Source organism: Rhinoraja longicauda, chromosome 38, assembly GCF_053455715.1.
Source record: "Rhinoraja longicauda isolate Sanriku21f chromosome 38, sRhiLon1.1, whole genome shotgun sequence".
NCBI lineage: Eukaryota > Metazoa > Chordata > Chondrichthyes > Rajiformes > Arhynchobatidae > Rhinoraja > Rhinoraja longicauda.
Genome location: NC_135990.1, coordinates 8,121,510 through 8,138,962, shown reverse-complemented (window position 1 = coordinate 8,138,962; position 17,453 = coordinate 8,121,510). Strand labels below are relative to the sequence as shown.

The window sequence follows — 17,453 nt, the reverse complement described above, 5'->3', positions numbered from 1 at the left end:
CTCCAGCGAGTACAGGCCCAGTGGCAACAAACGCTCATCATAGGCTAACCTACTCATTCCTGCGATCATTGTTGTAAACCTCCTCTGGACCCTCTCCAGACCCAGCACATCCTTCCTCGGATATGGTGCCCAAAATTGCTCACAATATTCCAAATGTGGCCTGACCAGCACCTTAGTGAGCCTCAACATTACATCCCTGTTTTTGTATATAAACCCTCTTGAAATAATTGTTAGCATCGAGTTTGCTTTCTTTACTATTGATTCGACTTGCAAATTAACTTTTTGGCAATCCTGCACCAGCACTTTGCACCACTGATTTCCGGATTCTCTCCCCATTTAGAAAATAGTCTATACAATACAATACAATACAATATATCTTTATTGTCATTGTACCCAGGGGTACAACGAGATTGGGAATGCGCCTCCCATACGATGCACTAATTTAGGTAATTTAGACAGCAGCAACCCAACGAAACGAACAGTTGTAACAGTTTTGGACAGGGTAAAGTGCAAGTTGATCTATGCGTTGTGGCCATCCGGCTCAGCAGGACCGGTTCATAGCAGCTATGGCCCTGGGGATGAAGCTGTTCCTGAGTCTGGAGGTGCGGGCATAGAAGGCCTTGTATCGTCTGCCCGATGGAAGGAGTTCGAACAGACTGTTGCAGGGGTGTGAAGAGTCTTTGTGGATGCTGGTGGCTTTTCTGAGGCATCGTGTGTTGTAGATGCCCTCCAAGTCTGGTAGCTGTGTTCCGATGGCCCTCTGAGCTCTATGGACTACCCGCTGTAGAGCTTTCCTTTCTGCCTCCGTGCAGCTGAGGTACCACACAGGGATTCCATGCGTTAGGATGCTCTCTATGGTGCAGCGGTAGAAGGTCTTCAGCAGCTGTTGGGGTAGACCAGACTTTTTCAGTGTTCTTAAGTAGAACAGTCTTTGTTGTGCCTTCTTGACCAGCGCAGCAGTGTTATTGGACCATGTTAGGTCCTCCGAAATGTGAGTGCCCAGAAACTTGAAGCTGGACACTCTCTCCACACTGACCCCATTGATAGAGATCGGGGCATATTCCCCGTTATGTGACCTACGGAAGTTGATGATCAGCTCCTTGGTCTTGGTGGTATTTAGGGACAGGTTGTTATCCGAGCACCAGTCCGCCAGGTTCTGCACCTCCGCTCTATAGTTTGTTTCATCCCCGTTGGTGATCAGCCCGATCACCGTTGTGTCATCTGCAAACTTGACAATGGTGTTGGTGTCGAATGCAGGAACACAGTCGTGTGTGAAGAGGGAGTAGAGCATGGGGCTCAGAACACAGCCCTGTGGTGTGCCGGTACTCAGGGTGATAGTGGAGGACAGGTGCGGGCCCATTCTCACTGCCTGCGGTCGTTCCAGCAGGAAGTCCAGGATCCAGTCACATAATGACGAGCTAAGGCCTAGCTGGTGGAGTTTGGTGATGAGCTTGGTGGGGATGACCGTGTTGAAGGCGGAGCTATAGTCTATGAATAGCATCCTCACGTACGTGCCCTGTCTCTCTAGGTGAGTCAGGACAGTGTGAAGAGCCAGAGAGATGGCGTCCTCTGTAGATCTATGCCTTTATTCCTACTACCAAAATGCATGACTCCACACTTTGCTACACTATATTACATCTGCCCCCTCTCCCAACATGTCCAAGTCCTTCCGCAGAGTCCCTGCTTTCTCTACGCTACCTGCCCCTCCGCCTATTTTCATATCATCCGCAAACGTTCCCACAAAGGCTTCAATCCCCTCGTACAAATCATTAATATACAAATTTGTAGGATCTTTCCCAAAGAGTTTTTGAGAGATGCTGCACCAAAACAGCCATTCAACCCACTTAGTCCATGCTGACAAACAACCACACATTTTTTCCCTAAACCTACCATAATCCATTTTATTCACCCCACCTTCTCAGCTTCTCCTCAGATTCTCATTCTCACCTCCATGCCAGGGGCAATTTACCATAGAGAATCCAACTACCTGCACATTTTTGGGGATGTGGAAGGAAGCTGGAGTACTCCAAGGTAAACACAAGGAACTGCAGATGCTGTTTCTCAAAAAAAGACATTACTTGAGTAACTCGGGTCAGATAGCATATATGGAGGACATGGATAGGTAATGTTGCATGTTGGGACCCTTCTTCAGTCTGATCCACACTGTAACACTGAGAACATGCAAACTCCACATTGACAGCACTGGAGATCAGAACTGAACCCGGTTCACTGGACCTATGAAGCACAAAAATAGCTTACAAATGTTACCTGATCAGCAGTACTATCAATGTGGAGCTTGCACGTTCTCATAGTAGAGTAGTCTGAAGAAGGGTCCCAACCCGAAATGTCGCCTATCCATGTCCTCCAGCGATGCTGCCTGACCTGCTGACTTACTCCAGTACTTACTGTCTTTTCTTGTAAGCCAGCACCTGCAGTTCCTTGCTGATTGACTAGCGCCATTGTGAAATGTTATTTGGTAGTAGGGTTTGGTGTGATATGTTCCAGGCTCGTGCTGCAGCTGATATTTTAGCCTCTTCTGCTCAGTCTTCTTTCATGAACAAAGTATCATAAGGAAAGTGATGGATGGAAGTTTAACATGAAAAAGCAGGGAAGTGTGGCAATATTGTATAATGTATTTCAATAAAACGTTGAAATTTTGACTAATGATAACTTGAACAAATAGCTGACAAATGATATGCCACTAAATTTCTCTCAATTTGGAAGTAATTGTACGGTGGATCAGACATGGGTTCTGCATTTCTTCAAATGATACTAATAGTGCTTCAACAAAACCCCTATTAGATTTATTGACCTTGGCAAATGACACCATCTCCACAGGGAATGTGCTATTCCTGAGAAAATAAGCAAATAAATTGCTTTCTGGGCATTATAATTGTATATTGGAATGATTTTCCAGACATTGACTGTTGCCATTAACTGGGATTTATGTAATCGAAGTAAACAGTGGAACTTGTGAGAGTCAAGAGGCTAAAATGTCTGCCCAGATGATCACAGCTCACTCAATTATCTGTAGCTTTGACCTGCAAGACTCCAATGTTTTCTACTGACATTAAGCCATCCTTACCAATAAAGTAATAATTAATAGGCATGACATTGTGAGCATGCAATTTTATGTAGCTTCAAATAGGGTCCGTGAAGGTACAATGATTCCTAATTTGTTAACAAAATGGATTTTGATGATCATGTAGATTTAGCAGGGAAGGCATGGTGGCACAGCGGTAGAGTTGCTGCCTTACAGCGCCAGAGACCCGGGTTCAATCTTGACTACGGGTGCTGTCTGTACAGAGTTTGTACGTATTTCCCGGCTCCTCCGGTTTCCTCCCACGCTCCAAAGATGTGCGGGTTTGTTGGTTAATTGGCTTTGGTAAAGAATGTAAATTGACTCCAGTGTATAGGATAGTGCCAGTGTACAGGAATTGCCAGTTGGCACGGACTCCAATTAATTTTTTTTAAAAAATTAATGATTTTGTTCCTTTGTTTTTTTAGTGTTTTGTGAAACATAAAAGTGAAATGCATCTTGATTGAGAGATGCAGTTAAAGGAAAAGGGGACTATCCCTAAACAGCACATGGGTACCTGTTGCTCAACAGCACACGAACAGCTCATGGTAGCACGAAGGTAGTTGATAGTTTTGAGTTCCCAGCAATGCACTTGAAGACATGGAGTCGTAGAGAGTGCCAACATACAGTAGATGTTTGCTCTGACCTTCAACCACACATTTACAGCAATCCTACATTAAACCTAGTGTAAGAAAATAACTGCAGATGCTGGTAAAAATCGAAGGTATTTATTCACAAAATGCTGGAGTAACTCAGCAGGTCAGGCAGCATCTCAGGAGAGAAGGAATGGGTGACGTTTCTGGTCGAGACCCTTCTCTGAAGAAGGGTCTCGACCCGAAACGTCACCCATTCCTTCTCTCCTGAGATGCTGCCTGACCTGCTGAGTTACTCTAGCATTTTGTGAATAACTACATTAAACCTATCATATCATATCATATATATACAGCCGGAAACAGGCCTTTTCGGCCCTCCAAGTCCGTGCCGCCCAGCGATCCCCGTACATTAACACTATCCTATACCCACTAGGGACAATTTTTTTTTTTTAACATTTACCCAGCCAATTAACCTACATACCTGTACGTCTTTGGAGTGTGGGAGGAAACCGAAGATCTCGGAGAAAACCCACGCAGGTCACGGGGAGAACGTACAAACTCCTTACAGTGCAGCACCCGTAGTCAGGATCGAACCTGAGTCTCCGGCGCTGCATTCGCTGTAAAGCAGCAACTCTACCGCTGCGCTACCGTACTGCGCTACCTATGTTTATTCTCCATTCATTCTCATCATTTCCCCCAAGACTCTACCCCACACCTAAAAAAAAATTGGAGGTAATTTACAGTGGCCAATTGACATCAAACTGCACAACTGTGGGACATAGCAGGAAGCCAGAGGAAAATACACACTGAAAACATGCAAACTCCACACGGAACCCAAGTATAACTAAGAACCCAGGACGGCACAGTGGCGCAGCGGTAGAGTTGCTGCCTTGCAAAGCTAGCAGCAACGGAGACCCCGGTTCGAGCCCGACCACGGGTGCTGTCTGTACGGATATTGTACGCTCGCCCTGTGACCTGTGTGGGTTTTCGCTGGGTGCTCTGGTTTCCTTCCATACTCCAAAGACATACAGGTTTGTGGGTTAAATGGCCTCTGTAAATAGTAAATGTCCCTAGTGTGTGCAGGATAGTGTTAATACGCGGGGATCGCTGGTCGGCACAGACCCGGTGGGCAGAAGGGCCTGTTTCTGCACTGTATCTCTAAACTAAACTAAAACTAAACTATCGAATTGAACCCAGATCTCCGGCGTTGTGAGGTGTGGCTCTGCTAGCCGTGCCACTGTGTAGCCTTGAATTGTTGGAGAATGACAAGGGGGATGGCAAAAACTCCCTACACAGAATATGGGACCTTTCAGACCTCCTTGCATATTTTCTGGTGGCCTGGTGCTGAGCAACATAAGCAGTGCACAGGAGAAGCTCTCCAGCTGGACCGGTTTAGTAAGCATTATTATCTCGTGTGGTGGAAGAGAAATAATTCATCTAAAAATATAGGGGCGGTCACGGTGGCACAGCGGTGGAGTTGCTGCCTTACAGCAAATGCAGCGCCGGAGACCCAGGTTCGATCCCGACTACGGGTGCTGAACGTACGGAGTTTGTACATTCTCCCCGTGACCTGCGTGGGTTTTCTCCAAGGTCTTCAGTTTCCTTTCACACTCCAAAGACGTGTAGGTTTGTAGGTTAATTAGCTTGGTAAATGTAAAAATTGTCCCTAGTGGGTGTAGGATAGTGTTAGTGTGTGGGGATCGCTGGTTGGCTTGGACCCTGTGGGCCGAAAGGGCCTGTTTCTGCACTGTATCTCTAAACTAAACTGAACTAAAATATAGCAATATCTATCCAAGTGCCGGTGGAATACTTTGCCTGAAGACTATTTGATTTGGTGTCTGCAGAATGGTTCTTCAAGCTATTGGGACTCTTCATGACATGAATAGATTTAAACCTCAGCAAGAACAGTCATATTTATTGGATATTTGGGAACATTTTATTTTACAGAAGCAAGGTGTCCTGAAGGATCAGTCAGTGTTGGATATTCCTATTTTCTCTGAAGAATTTTTGGACCACAGTAAAGGTAGGAAGAACCAATATAATTTATTTTTTATTTTTTATTTTTTTAGAGATACAGCGTGGAAACAGGCCCTTCGGCCCACCGAGTCCGCGCCGCCCAGCGATCCCCGCACATTAACACTATCCTACACACACTAGGGACAATTGTTACGTTTACCCAGTCAATTAACCTACAAACCTGTACGTCTTTGGAGTGTGGGAGGAAACTGAAGATTTCTGGACAGGCAAGAATGCCATCTGGATTAGGAGGGGTATTATCTGTAAAGAGAGATTGGACAAACTTGATTTATTTTCTCTGGAATGCCAGTGTTTGAGAGGAGACCTGATAGAAGTGTATAAAATCATGAGAGGCATAGATAAAGTAGACAGTCAGAGCCTTTTTCTCAGGGAGGAAATGATGAAGACTAGAGGGCATAGCTTTACAGTGAGAGGGGCAAAGTTGAAAGGAGATGAGTGAGGCCATTTTCTTTTTCACAGAATGCCTCATGCCTGGACTCCTGCCCAGGGTGGATGTGTAGACTGATTTGATGGTGGCATTTAAGAAGCTTTTAATAGGCATGTGGATATGCAGACAATGGGGCGGGGCGGCATATGAATAATGTGCAGGAAGAGGAAATTAGTTTAATGCGGCATCATATTTGGCATGGACATTTTGGGTCAAAGGGCCAATTCCTGTGCTGAACTTTTCGACATTCTAATCCTTTCAACTTTGGGGGAGAGGGGGGGGGATAAGAGCAAAGACACACATAGAAAACAAGTCTTTTGGCCCAAACATACCATTTCAGCCAAGTAAACTGTTCTTGTCACATTTGACCATTCTGTTCACATATCCTTTCAACTGCCTTTGATCCAAAAATATTAATAGCTAACCCGGGATTCCACAGCTTCATTATTCTTAATTTGGGGAATTTTCTCATGCCTTTCAGTTCTAAATGGTTCCGATTCAAATTTGGACCAAGCCTTTTGTTCCTGTAATAACTGGAAACAGTTTACTTCTGTCTACCCTGTTCAATCCTCCATAATTGTAAAAAAAAATTATAACCTCAATGGTTCTTTATTATCACATGTACCTAGGGCACAGTGATATTTTGTTTTTGCTTACAGTTCAGTATATTATCACCATGCATAGCACAATCCTAGATTAAGTACAAAGTGTATAGAAATAGTTCACAGACCGTGAACAAACTTATCCCATAATCTGAATACTAAACAGAATAAACTTATTTCACGTTTTCTCTTATTTATATTTCCTCATTAAAAATTATGTGCACTAATAATACTAATAATAAATAATAATTCAAGAATCTCTCGAAGGCATTTTTTTTCCCCATGTAGTTGGGATGAGCAAAATTACATGAATGTTGAGTTGTTAAATACATTTGGGTCTGGGATCAACTGCGTGAGATCAAAGTCAAAGTCAAAGTCAATTTTATTGTCAATCCTCAGCCAGTTCACACAGACAGAAAATCGAAATACCGTTTCCCACAATCCCGAGGAACAAAGTGCATAAAACAAAAGGCACAGCAAACAACAATCAACATAAAACATAAAATATAAAATATAGTCACTTCAAATTTTTTTTAAAAAAGTGTCTGGTGCTGGATGTGCGTGTGTGTGGGGTGTTAAAGTCCAGGTCCCATAGGGGCAGGGGAGAGAGGAGGAAGGGAGGGGAGAGAGTTCAGCATCCTGACAGCCTGGTGGAAAAAACTGTTCTTTAGTCGGGTGGTGCTTGACCTCAGGCTGCGAAACCTTCTCCCTGAAGGCAGGAGGGTGAAGAGGCTGTTGGAGGGGTGGGAGGGGTCACCCACAATGCTCAATGCTTTGCGGGTGAGGCGGGTGGTGTAAAGGACCAGGAGTGTTGGGAGTGAGGCGCCAGTGATCCTCTCAGCAGTGTTCACTATGCGCTGCAGGGTCTTACGGCTGGAGGCTGTGCAGCTTCCGAACCACACAGTGATGCAGCTGCTGAGGATGCTCTCGATGGCACCTCGGTAAAAAGTGTACATGATGGGTGTGGGGGCTCCCGCTCTCTTGAGATTTGAGATTAACGAGGATCAGATAGGAAAATAGTCCAAGGATGAACCAGGCAAGGTTTTATTAAATGGTGGGGCAGGCGTCATGGGTCATTTAGCATTCTTCTGCTTTATATGAGGAAAGGTCTCGACCCGAAACGTCACCCATTCCTTCTCTCCAGAGATGCTGCCTGTCCCGCTGAGTTACTCCAGCATTTTGTGTCTATCTTCGGTTTAAACCAGCATCTGCAGTTCCTTCCTACACACTTGTGCTTTATTCCCCCTGAAGCCTCCATCTTTCTGACTGACTGCACACAGCATTCTGCAATTCTAATTGTCGAGGTCTGCCATTTTATCTTTTTGCTATTATATAGCATCTCTGGAGGGAAGGAATGGGTAACGTTTTGGGTCGATGCCCTTCCTCATATAAAGCAGAAGAATGCCAAATGACGCCTGCTCCACCATTTAATAAAACCTTGCCTGGTTCATCCTTGGACTATTTTAGTACTATAGTACTAATATTGAGATTATAAACCTAGAATACTATTAGTTTCTTTCTTTCGTATGTCAACTACAACAATCAAAAGTGGCAATTGGTGCTTCAGAGTTCCGTAGTTGACACTTTGCTGCTAATTTTGCAGAATTTTGCTGCTAATTTTGTAGAACTACCCAGGGTGGACGACGAAGACGTAAAGCAGCGCCCACCCAGTTTCTTTGTGTAACCTTGAATGCATGTTCCACTGCTCTTCTATGCCAATAGGACTTATTCAACGCTGTACAATTACTTCTTCTATTTCAAGTTTCCGTTTTTTTTTTTAATACTTTGTCTCCCCGCTGCTAACTGAATTTAAAATTTAGATTTTTTTTTTTTAGATTTAGAGATACAGCGCGGAAAAAAGGCCCTTCGGCCCACCGGGTCCGCGCCGCCCAGCGATCCCCGCACATTAACACCATCCTACACACACTAGGGACAATTTTTACATTTGCCCAGTCAATTAACCTACATACCTGTGTGTCTTTGGAGTGTGGGAGGAAACCGAAGATCTCGGAGAAAACCCACGCAGGTCACGGGGAGAACGTACAAACTCCGTACAGACGACGGCCGTAGTCAGGATCGAACCGGAGCCTCCGGCGCTGGATTCGCTGTAAGGCAGCAACTCTACTGCTGCGCCACCGTGCCGGTATTGGCAAGAATATTATGGACTCAGGAGGACTAGCCTCATATTAGGGCTGGTGCATTTTGTAGGTGTTTTTAGGGAGTTAGTACCTGTCCATTCATGGGCCATTGGTCAACCAGTGTGCAGACCATTCCTAGCAGCAGCCTGATCATTGGTACCTGTGGCAGCAACAAACAACATAGGACTCCAAATAGCTTATTAATGGAAATCTGCAAATGAAGGATATCAGTTGCTCCTTTCAAGGACGGATGGTGACAACCATGTCCACAGTCTTTGGAGGTAAAATGCAATCGTTTTATTTATTTATTTATTTTTGTTCCATGCGCAGCTCGTGAGCGGGAGCTCCGTCAGCTACGGAAATCCAATATAGAATACGAAGAGCGAAACGCGGCTCTGCAGAAACACGTGGAGAGCATGAAGACGGCTGTGGAGAAGCTGGAGATCGATGTGATGCAAGAGCGGAACAGGAATGTGGTCCTTCAGCAGCACTTGGACACCTTGCGGCAGGCACTGACGTCCAGCTTTGCCACTGTACCGTTGCCAGGTAATTAAACCTCTGTGAATCCAGGACATAGAGACATAGAAAATAGGTGCAGGAGTAGGCCATTCGAGCCTGCACCGCCATTCAATATGATCATGGCTGATCATCCAACTCAGTATCCCGTACCTGCCTTCTCTCCATACCCCCTGATCCCTTTAGCTTAAAGGGCCACATCTAACTCCCTCTTAAATATAGCCAATGAACTGGCCTCAACTACCTTCTGTGGCAGAGAATTCCACAGATTCACCACCCTCTGTGTGAAAAAAAACTTTCTCATCACGGTCCTAAAAGACTTCCCCCTTATCCTTCAACTGTTCTGGACTTCCCCAACATCAGGAACAATCTTCCTGCATCTAGCCTGTCCAACCCCTTAAGAATTTTGTAAGTTTCTATAAGATCCCCCCTCAATCTTCTACATATACTTGTACGGTGGAAAAATGAAAACATTTCCAAGTTGGATTATCCAACGTACAAACAATAGCCAGGCACGAAGAGCGTCCTGATCACTATCGGAAAAGTATGGTGCACTTTGGATGCAAAATAAGCATGGTCTGGTGGATGCACGGTTTATGTACTCAGACTGGGAGTTGGGACAAAATACTGGAGTAATTCAGCGGGTCAGGCAGCATCTCTGGAGAAAAAGAATAGGTGACATTTTGTGCCGGTACCCTTCTTCAGTAGGGATGGAGGAGTGAGGGGGCAAGAACTGGAGGTGGAAAAAGACTGATCTGAAAAGAAAAAGAATAATCTAATCTGACAGGTAATTTCTCGCCTCAAGTTCTTCCCACCCCCCTCACACCCCCAGTTTAAGTCTGAAGGTACATCACCTATCTTTTTCTCCAGCGATGCTGCCTGACCCGCTGAGTTGCTCCAGCAATTTTGCGACTATCTTTGGTATAATCCAGCATTTGCACGTTGGACTGAAGATGGCCATCACATTTTTAGTGATATGTGAAATCTAATCTGCAGGTTAGTTGTGGTCCGAACAATTCAGGTAAAGTCTCCAGTTTCAATTTCCATTTTTGAAGCTAGGTCTGAAATAGTGGCTTTTATGTCGAAACAAGGAACTGCAGATGCTGGTTTACACAAAAAGGACACACAACGCTGAAGAAACTCAGAGTAGTCTACAATCTGTCTGAAGAAGGGTGTCGATCTGAAGCATAACGTACCCATGCTCTCTAGCGATGCTGCCTGACCCACTGAGTTACTCCAGTACTCCAGTGTCGTTTTGTGGCTTTTATGTCCCTTTGCTAATGATAATCAATAAATTAAGGTTAGTGTTTACTCATTGACAGCCATTGACAATAGACAATAGGTGCAGGAGTAGGCCATTCAATGTGATCATGGCTGATCATCCACAATCAGTACCCCGTTCCTGCCCTCTCCCCATACCCCCTGACTCCACTATCATTAAGAGCTCTATCTAACTCTCTCTTGAAAGCATCCAGAGAATTGACCTCCACTACCTTCTGAGGCAGAGAATTCCACAGATTTACAACTCTCTGAGTGAAAAAGTTTTTTCTCATCTCCGTTCTAAATGGCCCAGTCCTTATTCTTAAACTGTGGCCTTTCAGTGAATTCCTTTCAGTGAACAAATGTCTTCTAAGATTCTATGGAGGTTTTGCTAAATTACATTGACAGTGAAGTTCTGATTTTGGTCAGGAATAAGTAGGTTTGATATTTCTAATGGGAGAGGGGCCCCCCTATTTTGGATATATATATATACAAAGAGGGAATGTTGCCAAGATCCTTCAATGCCTTTTCACCAGCTCTGAGCTTTCAACAATGGGCTCTAATTACACCCTATAGATTGTACTGTTCATAAATAAGGGTGGCAACAAAAGACTGGCAGGGAAGACCATTATGTGCAAAGCACACTGTTGTCTGTTTGCAACATTTTGTTTCACTCAAGATAATGGAATGGAAGATCAGAAGCAGAGTTCAGTGTGCAGTCACTATTGTGCATTTAGCTCGTTCAACAGCTAATTTCCATCCCGTAGTTCAAATAAATGGTGTGTTGCAATTTTGTCTGCCTGTGGAGTTCTATAGTGACACATCAGCTCAGATCTCAGTTCGTAATTTAACACGGGTTTGTAAACAAGGCCAGTATAGTTTAGTTTCGTTTATTTTTCTGCACGTGTGCTGAGGTATAGTGAGAAGACAGGAACGGGGTACTGATTGAGAATGATCAGCCATGATCACATTGAATGGCGGTGCTGACTCGAAGGGCCAAATGGCCTACTCCTGCACTTATTGTCTATTGTCTATTGAAAGTATTACAAAATGCTGGAGTAACTCAGCAGGTCAGGCAGCATCGCAGGAGAGATGGAATGGGTGACGTTTTGGGTCGAGACCCTTCTAAGGGTCTCGACCCAAAACGTCACCCATTCCATCTCTCCTGAGATGCTGCCTGACCTGCTGAGTTACTCCAGCATTTTGTGATACCTTCGATTTGTACCAGCATCTGCAGTTATTTTCCTACATGAGGTATAGTGAAAAGCTTTTTTTTGCTGTTGCGTGCCATCCAGTTAGCGGAAAGATTGTACACGATTACAATCAAACTGTCCACGGTATACAGGGTAAAGGGAATAATGTTTAGTGCATTCTACCGCTGCACCATAGAGAGCATCCTAACACATGGCATCCCTGTGTGGTACCTCAGCTGCACGGAGCCAGAGAGGAAAGCTCTTCAGCGGGTAGTCCAGAGAGCTCAGAGGACCATCGGAACACAGCTACCAGCCTTGGAGAGCATCTACAACACACGATGCCTCAGAAAAGCCACCAGCATCCACAAAGACTCTTCACACCCCTGCAACAGTCTGTTTGAACTTCTACCATCGGGCAGACGATGCAAGGCCTTCTACGCCCGCACCTCCAGACTCAGGAACAGCTTCATCCCCAGGGCCATAGCTGCTATGGCCGGATGGTCACAACGCACAGTGAACCGGCACAGATCTACTTGCATTTTATTCTGTTTTAAAACTGTTCCAATTTGTTTCATTGGGTTGTTTAAATTAATACTGACTAGCTAATTAATTTATTGCTTCGTATGGGAGGCACATTCCCAATCTCGTTGTACCCCTGTACAATGGCAATAAAGATATATTGTATTGTATTGTATTGTAAAGTCTGATTAAAGATAGTCCGAGGATCTCCAATGAGGTAGATGGTAGGTCATGACCGCTCTCTGGTTGGTGAGAGGATGGTTCAGTGGCCTGATAACAGCTGGGAAGAAACAGTCCCTGAATCTGGAGGTGTGCATTTTCACACTTCTGTACCTCTTGCCTGACAGGAGAGGGTGTGTCTGGGGTGTGACTGGTCCTTGATTATGCTGCTGGCAGCGAGGCAAGGCAGCGTGACGTGTTGACAGCGTCGATGGAAGGGAGGTTGGTTTACGTGATGGTCTGAGCTGTGACCGCACCTTCTTGCGGTCTTGGATGGAGCTGTTCCCAAACCTTGCTGTGATGCATCCCGAAAAATGCTTTCTGTGGCGCATCAGTAGAAGTTGGTGAGAGTTAATGCAGACATGCCAAACGTGGTAAGCTGCCTAAGGAAGGATATGCGTTGGCGTGCATTCCTGACCATTGCTACGAAATGGGTGGTGATGTTTACTCAAGTTGCTGGTGATATTTACTCCTTGGAACTTGAAGTGATGGTAAAAGAGATGGTCGGGAAATGATTCCAAAACAAAGATATTTCAGGCCATTTCTGTGCAGAAAATTGACAGTTTTTGTATCCGTGTAGGTTATTTTCCTCATTAATGCACAATAGAAAAATCTACTTTGCAAATCTCTGAAAAGCACCTAATGATTTTCTTCCTGAAAACCATATGTTATTTCTAATCGAACAGGTTTTGGTGAAGTGAGTTACTTTTCCAAGCGTTTCTTGCACAGGTGTTAATGCAGATTCTTGGGGAAATCGTATACCATAGTGACCACTTAATATGAACCTTAAAGTGCCTCACAGTTGAACCATCCCCTGTTCCCATGAAGAAGTCACGTGTACGAAATCTGTGGAACTCAGGAACCAGGCATGGTGAAGGTTAAGTTTAAGTTCAGTTGTTGAATATTCTTCAGATACACTTCAAGGTTGTCTTTGGAAAGAGCGATCAGATGGTAATGGTATTGCTACTGGAATGGGTGCTCTCTGGCGGAATGCAAGGCCATTGTGAAGCACAATGGATGGCATGTTTTTAACCCTGCTTTTAATTCTGTATTTGGAATCTTTCCTTTCTTAACGTTGCAGGTTCTGGAGAGACGCCAACCCTGGATACCATTGATTCCTACATGAGGAAACTACACGGCATTATTCTGTCCAACCCCCAAAGTAACGAGAACCTCATTACTACAGTGCGGGACTTAGTTAACCGACTTGACAGGTGAGAAGGCAGATGCGCTGCATCAAAAAGCACTTTGAGGCGACTTAATTTGTTTTTTCTTAATTGGATAGTCACATGAATGAATGTTTGCAGGTACAGTTTCGATGATGATTGGGGACTCTGGAGCAATATGGTACAGACTGAATTGGCAATTATATGAAGAAATGTGGGGCGGCGCTGCTGGTCGAGCTGCTGCCCCACAGCACCGGTGACCCGGGTTCAATCCTGTCCTTGCGTGTTGTCTGTATGGAGTTTGCACGTTCTCCCTGTGACTGCATGGGTTTCCTCCGTGCTTCAATTACCTCCCACACCCTAATGATGTGTGGGTTTGTAGGTTAATTGGCCTTAGTGTGTAGGGAGTGGATGAAAAAGTGGGATAACATAGAATTAATGTGAATGGGTGATTGATGGTCGGCGTGGACGTTGGGCCGAAGGGCCTGTTTCCGTGCTGTATCTCTAAACTAAACTAAATACTTTAAACTACACTGTCCAAGTATATTAAACCTAACTCAACTATTTCCTCTCGCGGCTCCTTCCATATACCCACCCATGTCTGTTTAAAAAGTTGCCTCTCAGCTTCCTGTTATATCTTTTCCCCTCACCTTAAACTTATGCCCTCTGGTCCTTGATTCCCCTACCCTAGGAAAAAGGTTGTGTACATTCACCCTGCTTATTCCCCTCCTGATTTTGTATATCTCTATACGATCACCCCTGAGCCTCCTGTGCTCCGGTGAATAAAGTCCTTAATGGACGATGGATACAGATAAGTTAGCTGAAAGCTTTAATATTGAGTACACAAGGCTGTAATGTGCCCAGACAGAAGATGAAATGTTGTTTCTCAAGCTTGCATTGGGTCATAGATAAGCACAAAATGCTGGAGTAACTCAGTGGGTCAGGCAGCATCTCTGGAGAAAAAGGATTTGGGTTGGAACCCTTCTTCAGACTCTTCTTCGTTGGGATAGACACAATATGCTGCAGTAACTCGGCAGGACAGGCAGCATCTCTGGAGAGAAGGAATGGGTCGAGACCTGAGTTACTCCAGCATTTTGTATCTATCTTTGGTGTATAACCAGCATCTGCAGTTCCTTGCAGCATCCTTGTTCATTGGGCCGTGTTGTAACTGTAGAAGAGGCATAGACTGATGGGTCAGAATCAAAGTGTATGGGCAAATAAAGTATCGGGCAACAGGAAGGTCAGGACTGCCCCTGCAGACAAAGCCCAGGCACTCCACTGTGCAGTCACCCAATCTCTCTGAACACTTTACGGTTGATTTTTGGAACTCGTACCTTTCCAACCTTGGGATAGAAAGTGATGCAAGAATTAACAGTGTCGACAGTATTTAATTGTCATATGTACTAGCAATGGGAAATACTTGCAGCAGAAAGCAACAGGCTATCTATGTGTAACACAATACACATAGATAATATCTAATGAACCAACATTCAATAAAACACTAACCCCAACACCAGTGCAAAAAGAAGCTCAGTCCTTAGTGCAAGCAAAGACAGTTTATGGATCATTGTGGTGTCGTGTTCAAAAGCCTGGTGTTTGTTGGGAAGGGAAGTGCAGTAAGTTTTACTGCACATTTATTTTCATCTCTCATTCTGAAAACTAGGTTGACCTTGTTATTTGTGATCGGGGAAAACTAATATTTAATGCAACCGCTGGAGGTACATTCCTACGAATCTGAACCGTTGAGCACGCCAAAAGTAAAATTGAAGTAAGTGAAACAGGGCACACTATCAATGTTCCTGGTTGTTTCCAGTTGAATCATTGTGCAAAGTGATTGCCGCAGCATATGTTTAGTGCCATAACCTTGCCAGAGGAGGAACAAAATGGAGATTTAAGTTTCCCTTTGAAGCTGCAACATGACAGATTCAACGTGCCTTTAAAAAATATATTTATTGATTGAAACCATTAAAACCTTCAAAAATGCTTTCCCCCACCACGGAGTTTGAAGCATGAAGTTTAACGGGTGTGGGCAGCCACAGTGTGCAGTCCCAGCAAGGAATTGATTCCACCATGGGGAAAAAGCGGCAGAATATTGGAGGAGGAAAGGAATGTTTATTTGACTCAAACCCCATCAACATAAAACTATTTTGGGTTTTAACATCTGTTTTCAACAATATTGCCTGATAGTGGCAGAAACCAGATGTGAAGGAAAAATATGTTGGATGATTAAACTGAGTAGTTTTAACATCAACTTTCCAGTTCTGGCTAGATTATTAAATCTTTGTCATGTCGTAAGTCTTAATGGAGCATAATGTTGTTTAAATTTAACATGGATTCTTTCTCTTTGCTCCCTTCGCCTAGTTGAAATTGTGGCTGACCGTCGAGGCATCAACATCTGTTCACACAGCTGGGCAGTAGGAAGTGGAAGGAGCCACTGGATTTTCAATGGAAATAAAATGGCAGCTACTGTTTCTGGCCTTGAGATTTAGCCTGACTGGAGAAGGGTTGTTCCTCACCAGGTTATCTTTCATTTCAACAGACCAAACATTGGAGTGCTACAGGCGATTGCTGGGTTGTCTCTTGTTAGTTGGCACCATTGATGTCTTTTTAACTCCTCCATGATTGTTCTCTTGCCAAATTTCCCTGTGTTAATTGTATGTTATGTTATGTAGCAATTGAGCCAATGTGCGTTCAAACGAAAACATTTACTTAATTATGTTTTGTTTTAAAAGGATGTTTTCTTTCTTCTCTTTACGGGGGTAGCAAATAAGCTGAGGTTGGGAACTCAGGGGGTCATTTTCAGAAACACTGGTTGTAATGCCAATTCTCAGACTTTTTATGATATGAACAGAGTAACCCGTTGATGGAATTGGTCATGATACCATCAGAGTAGGACAGGAAGGGCCCCAATTCAAACAATCTTTTATCCACAATGCTAACGTTACAGTGTCATAGAAGTTTTAAAAATTTGAAGCACAGGCCATTCTGCCCATTAAGGTGTAGGAAAAAAAACTGCAGATGCTGGTTAAAATCGAAGGTAGACACACAATGCTGGAGTAACTCAGCGGGTCCTGCAGCATCTCAGGAGAGAAGGAATGGGTGACGTCACCCATTCCTTCTCTCCTGAGATGTTGCATGACCCGCTGAGTTACTCCAACATTGTGTGTCTACCTGCCCATTAAGGTCATGTCTGGAAAAAAAGAACTACTTAAGCAAACCTCACTTACCAGCCCTCAGTCAGTTGCTGATGGGAACAAAAATAGTCTTCTTATCCCCTATATTTCAGTCATTTACTTTAAACTTGTGCACCCTACCGAGAGTGTTCTCCTCAAGGGAAATGTCTTTCCCTGTTCCTCTTGTCAAGTCTTCTCAAAAGTTTATGACCTTGCTGTACTGCAGGAAAGCCGATTTCCAACCAATCTCTCACGGTAACTAAGGCTATCGAGTCTTGCAAATCTTCCAACAATATGGTGCTATAATTGGCCCCCATCCCCTTAAAGTTGGGAGGAGTGAATTATCCAACTTCTCCTTCAAGATCCAATTTCATAGGGTCATATGATAGGAGCAGAATTAGGCTATTCGGCCCATCAAGTCTACCCCGCCATTTAATCTTGGCTGACCTATCTCTCCCACCTAACCCCATTCTCCTGCCTTCTCCCCTTAACCCTTGACACCCATACTAATCAAGAATCTATCTCTGCCTC

The 17,453-nt window shown here is 44.3% G+C and overlaps 1 protein-coding gene across 3 annotated transcripts in view; it reads left to right on the top strand.

Annotated features, from left to right (window-relative positions):
* hmg20a (high mobility group 20A) overlaps nt 1-16,836 on the top strand; it is a 70,586-nt gene extending 53,750 nt beyond the window's left edge. Inside the window, exons 7-10 of one of the 3 annotated variants that reach the window (XM_078429979.1) lie at nt 5,620-5,695; nt 9,207-9,422; nt 13,665-13,797; nt 16,111-16,836. In XM_078429979.1, the coding sequence (XP_078286105.1) occupies nt 5,620-5,695; nt 9,207-9,422; nt 13,665-13,797; nt 16,111-16,114 (429 nt within the window). In that variant the 3' untranslated portion in view covers nt 16,115-16,836. Of the gene's footprint in view, nt 1-5,619; nt 5,696-9,206; nt 9,423-12,081; nt 12,544-13,664; nt 13,802-16,110 lie in introns of those variants that run through there. The other 2 variants (XM_078429980.1, XM_078429981.1) reach the window with 2 other exon arrangements.
* The last annotated feature ends 617 nt before the right edge of the window (nt 16,837-17,453 follow it).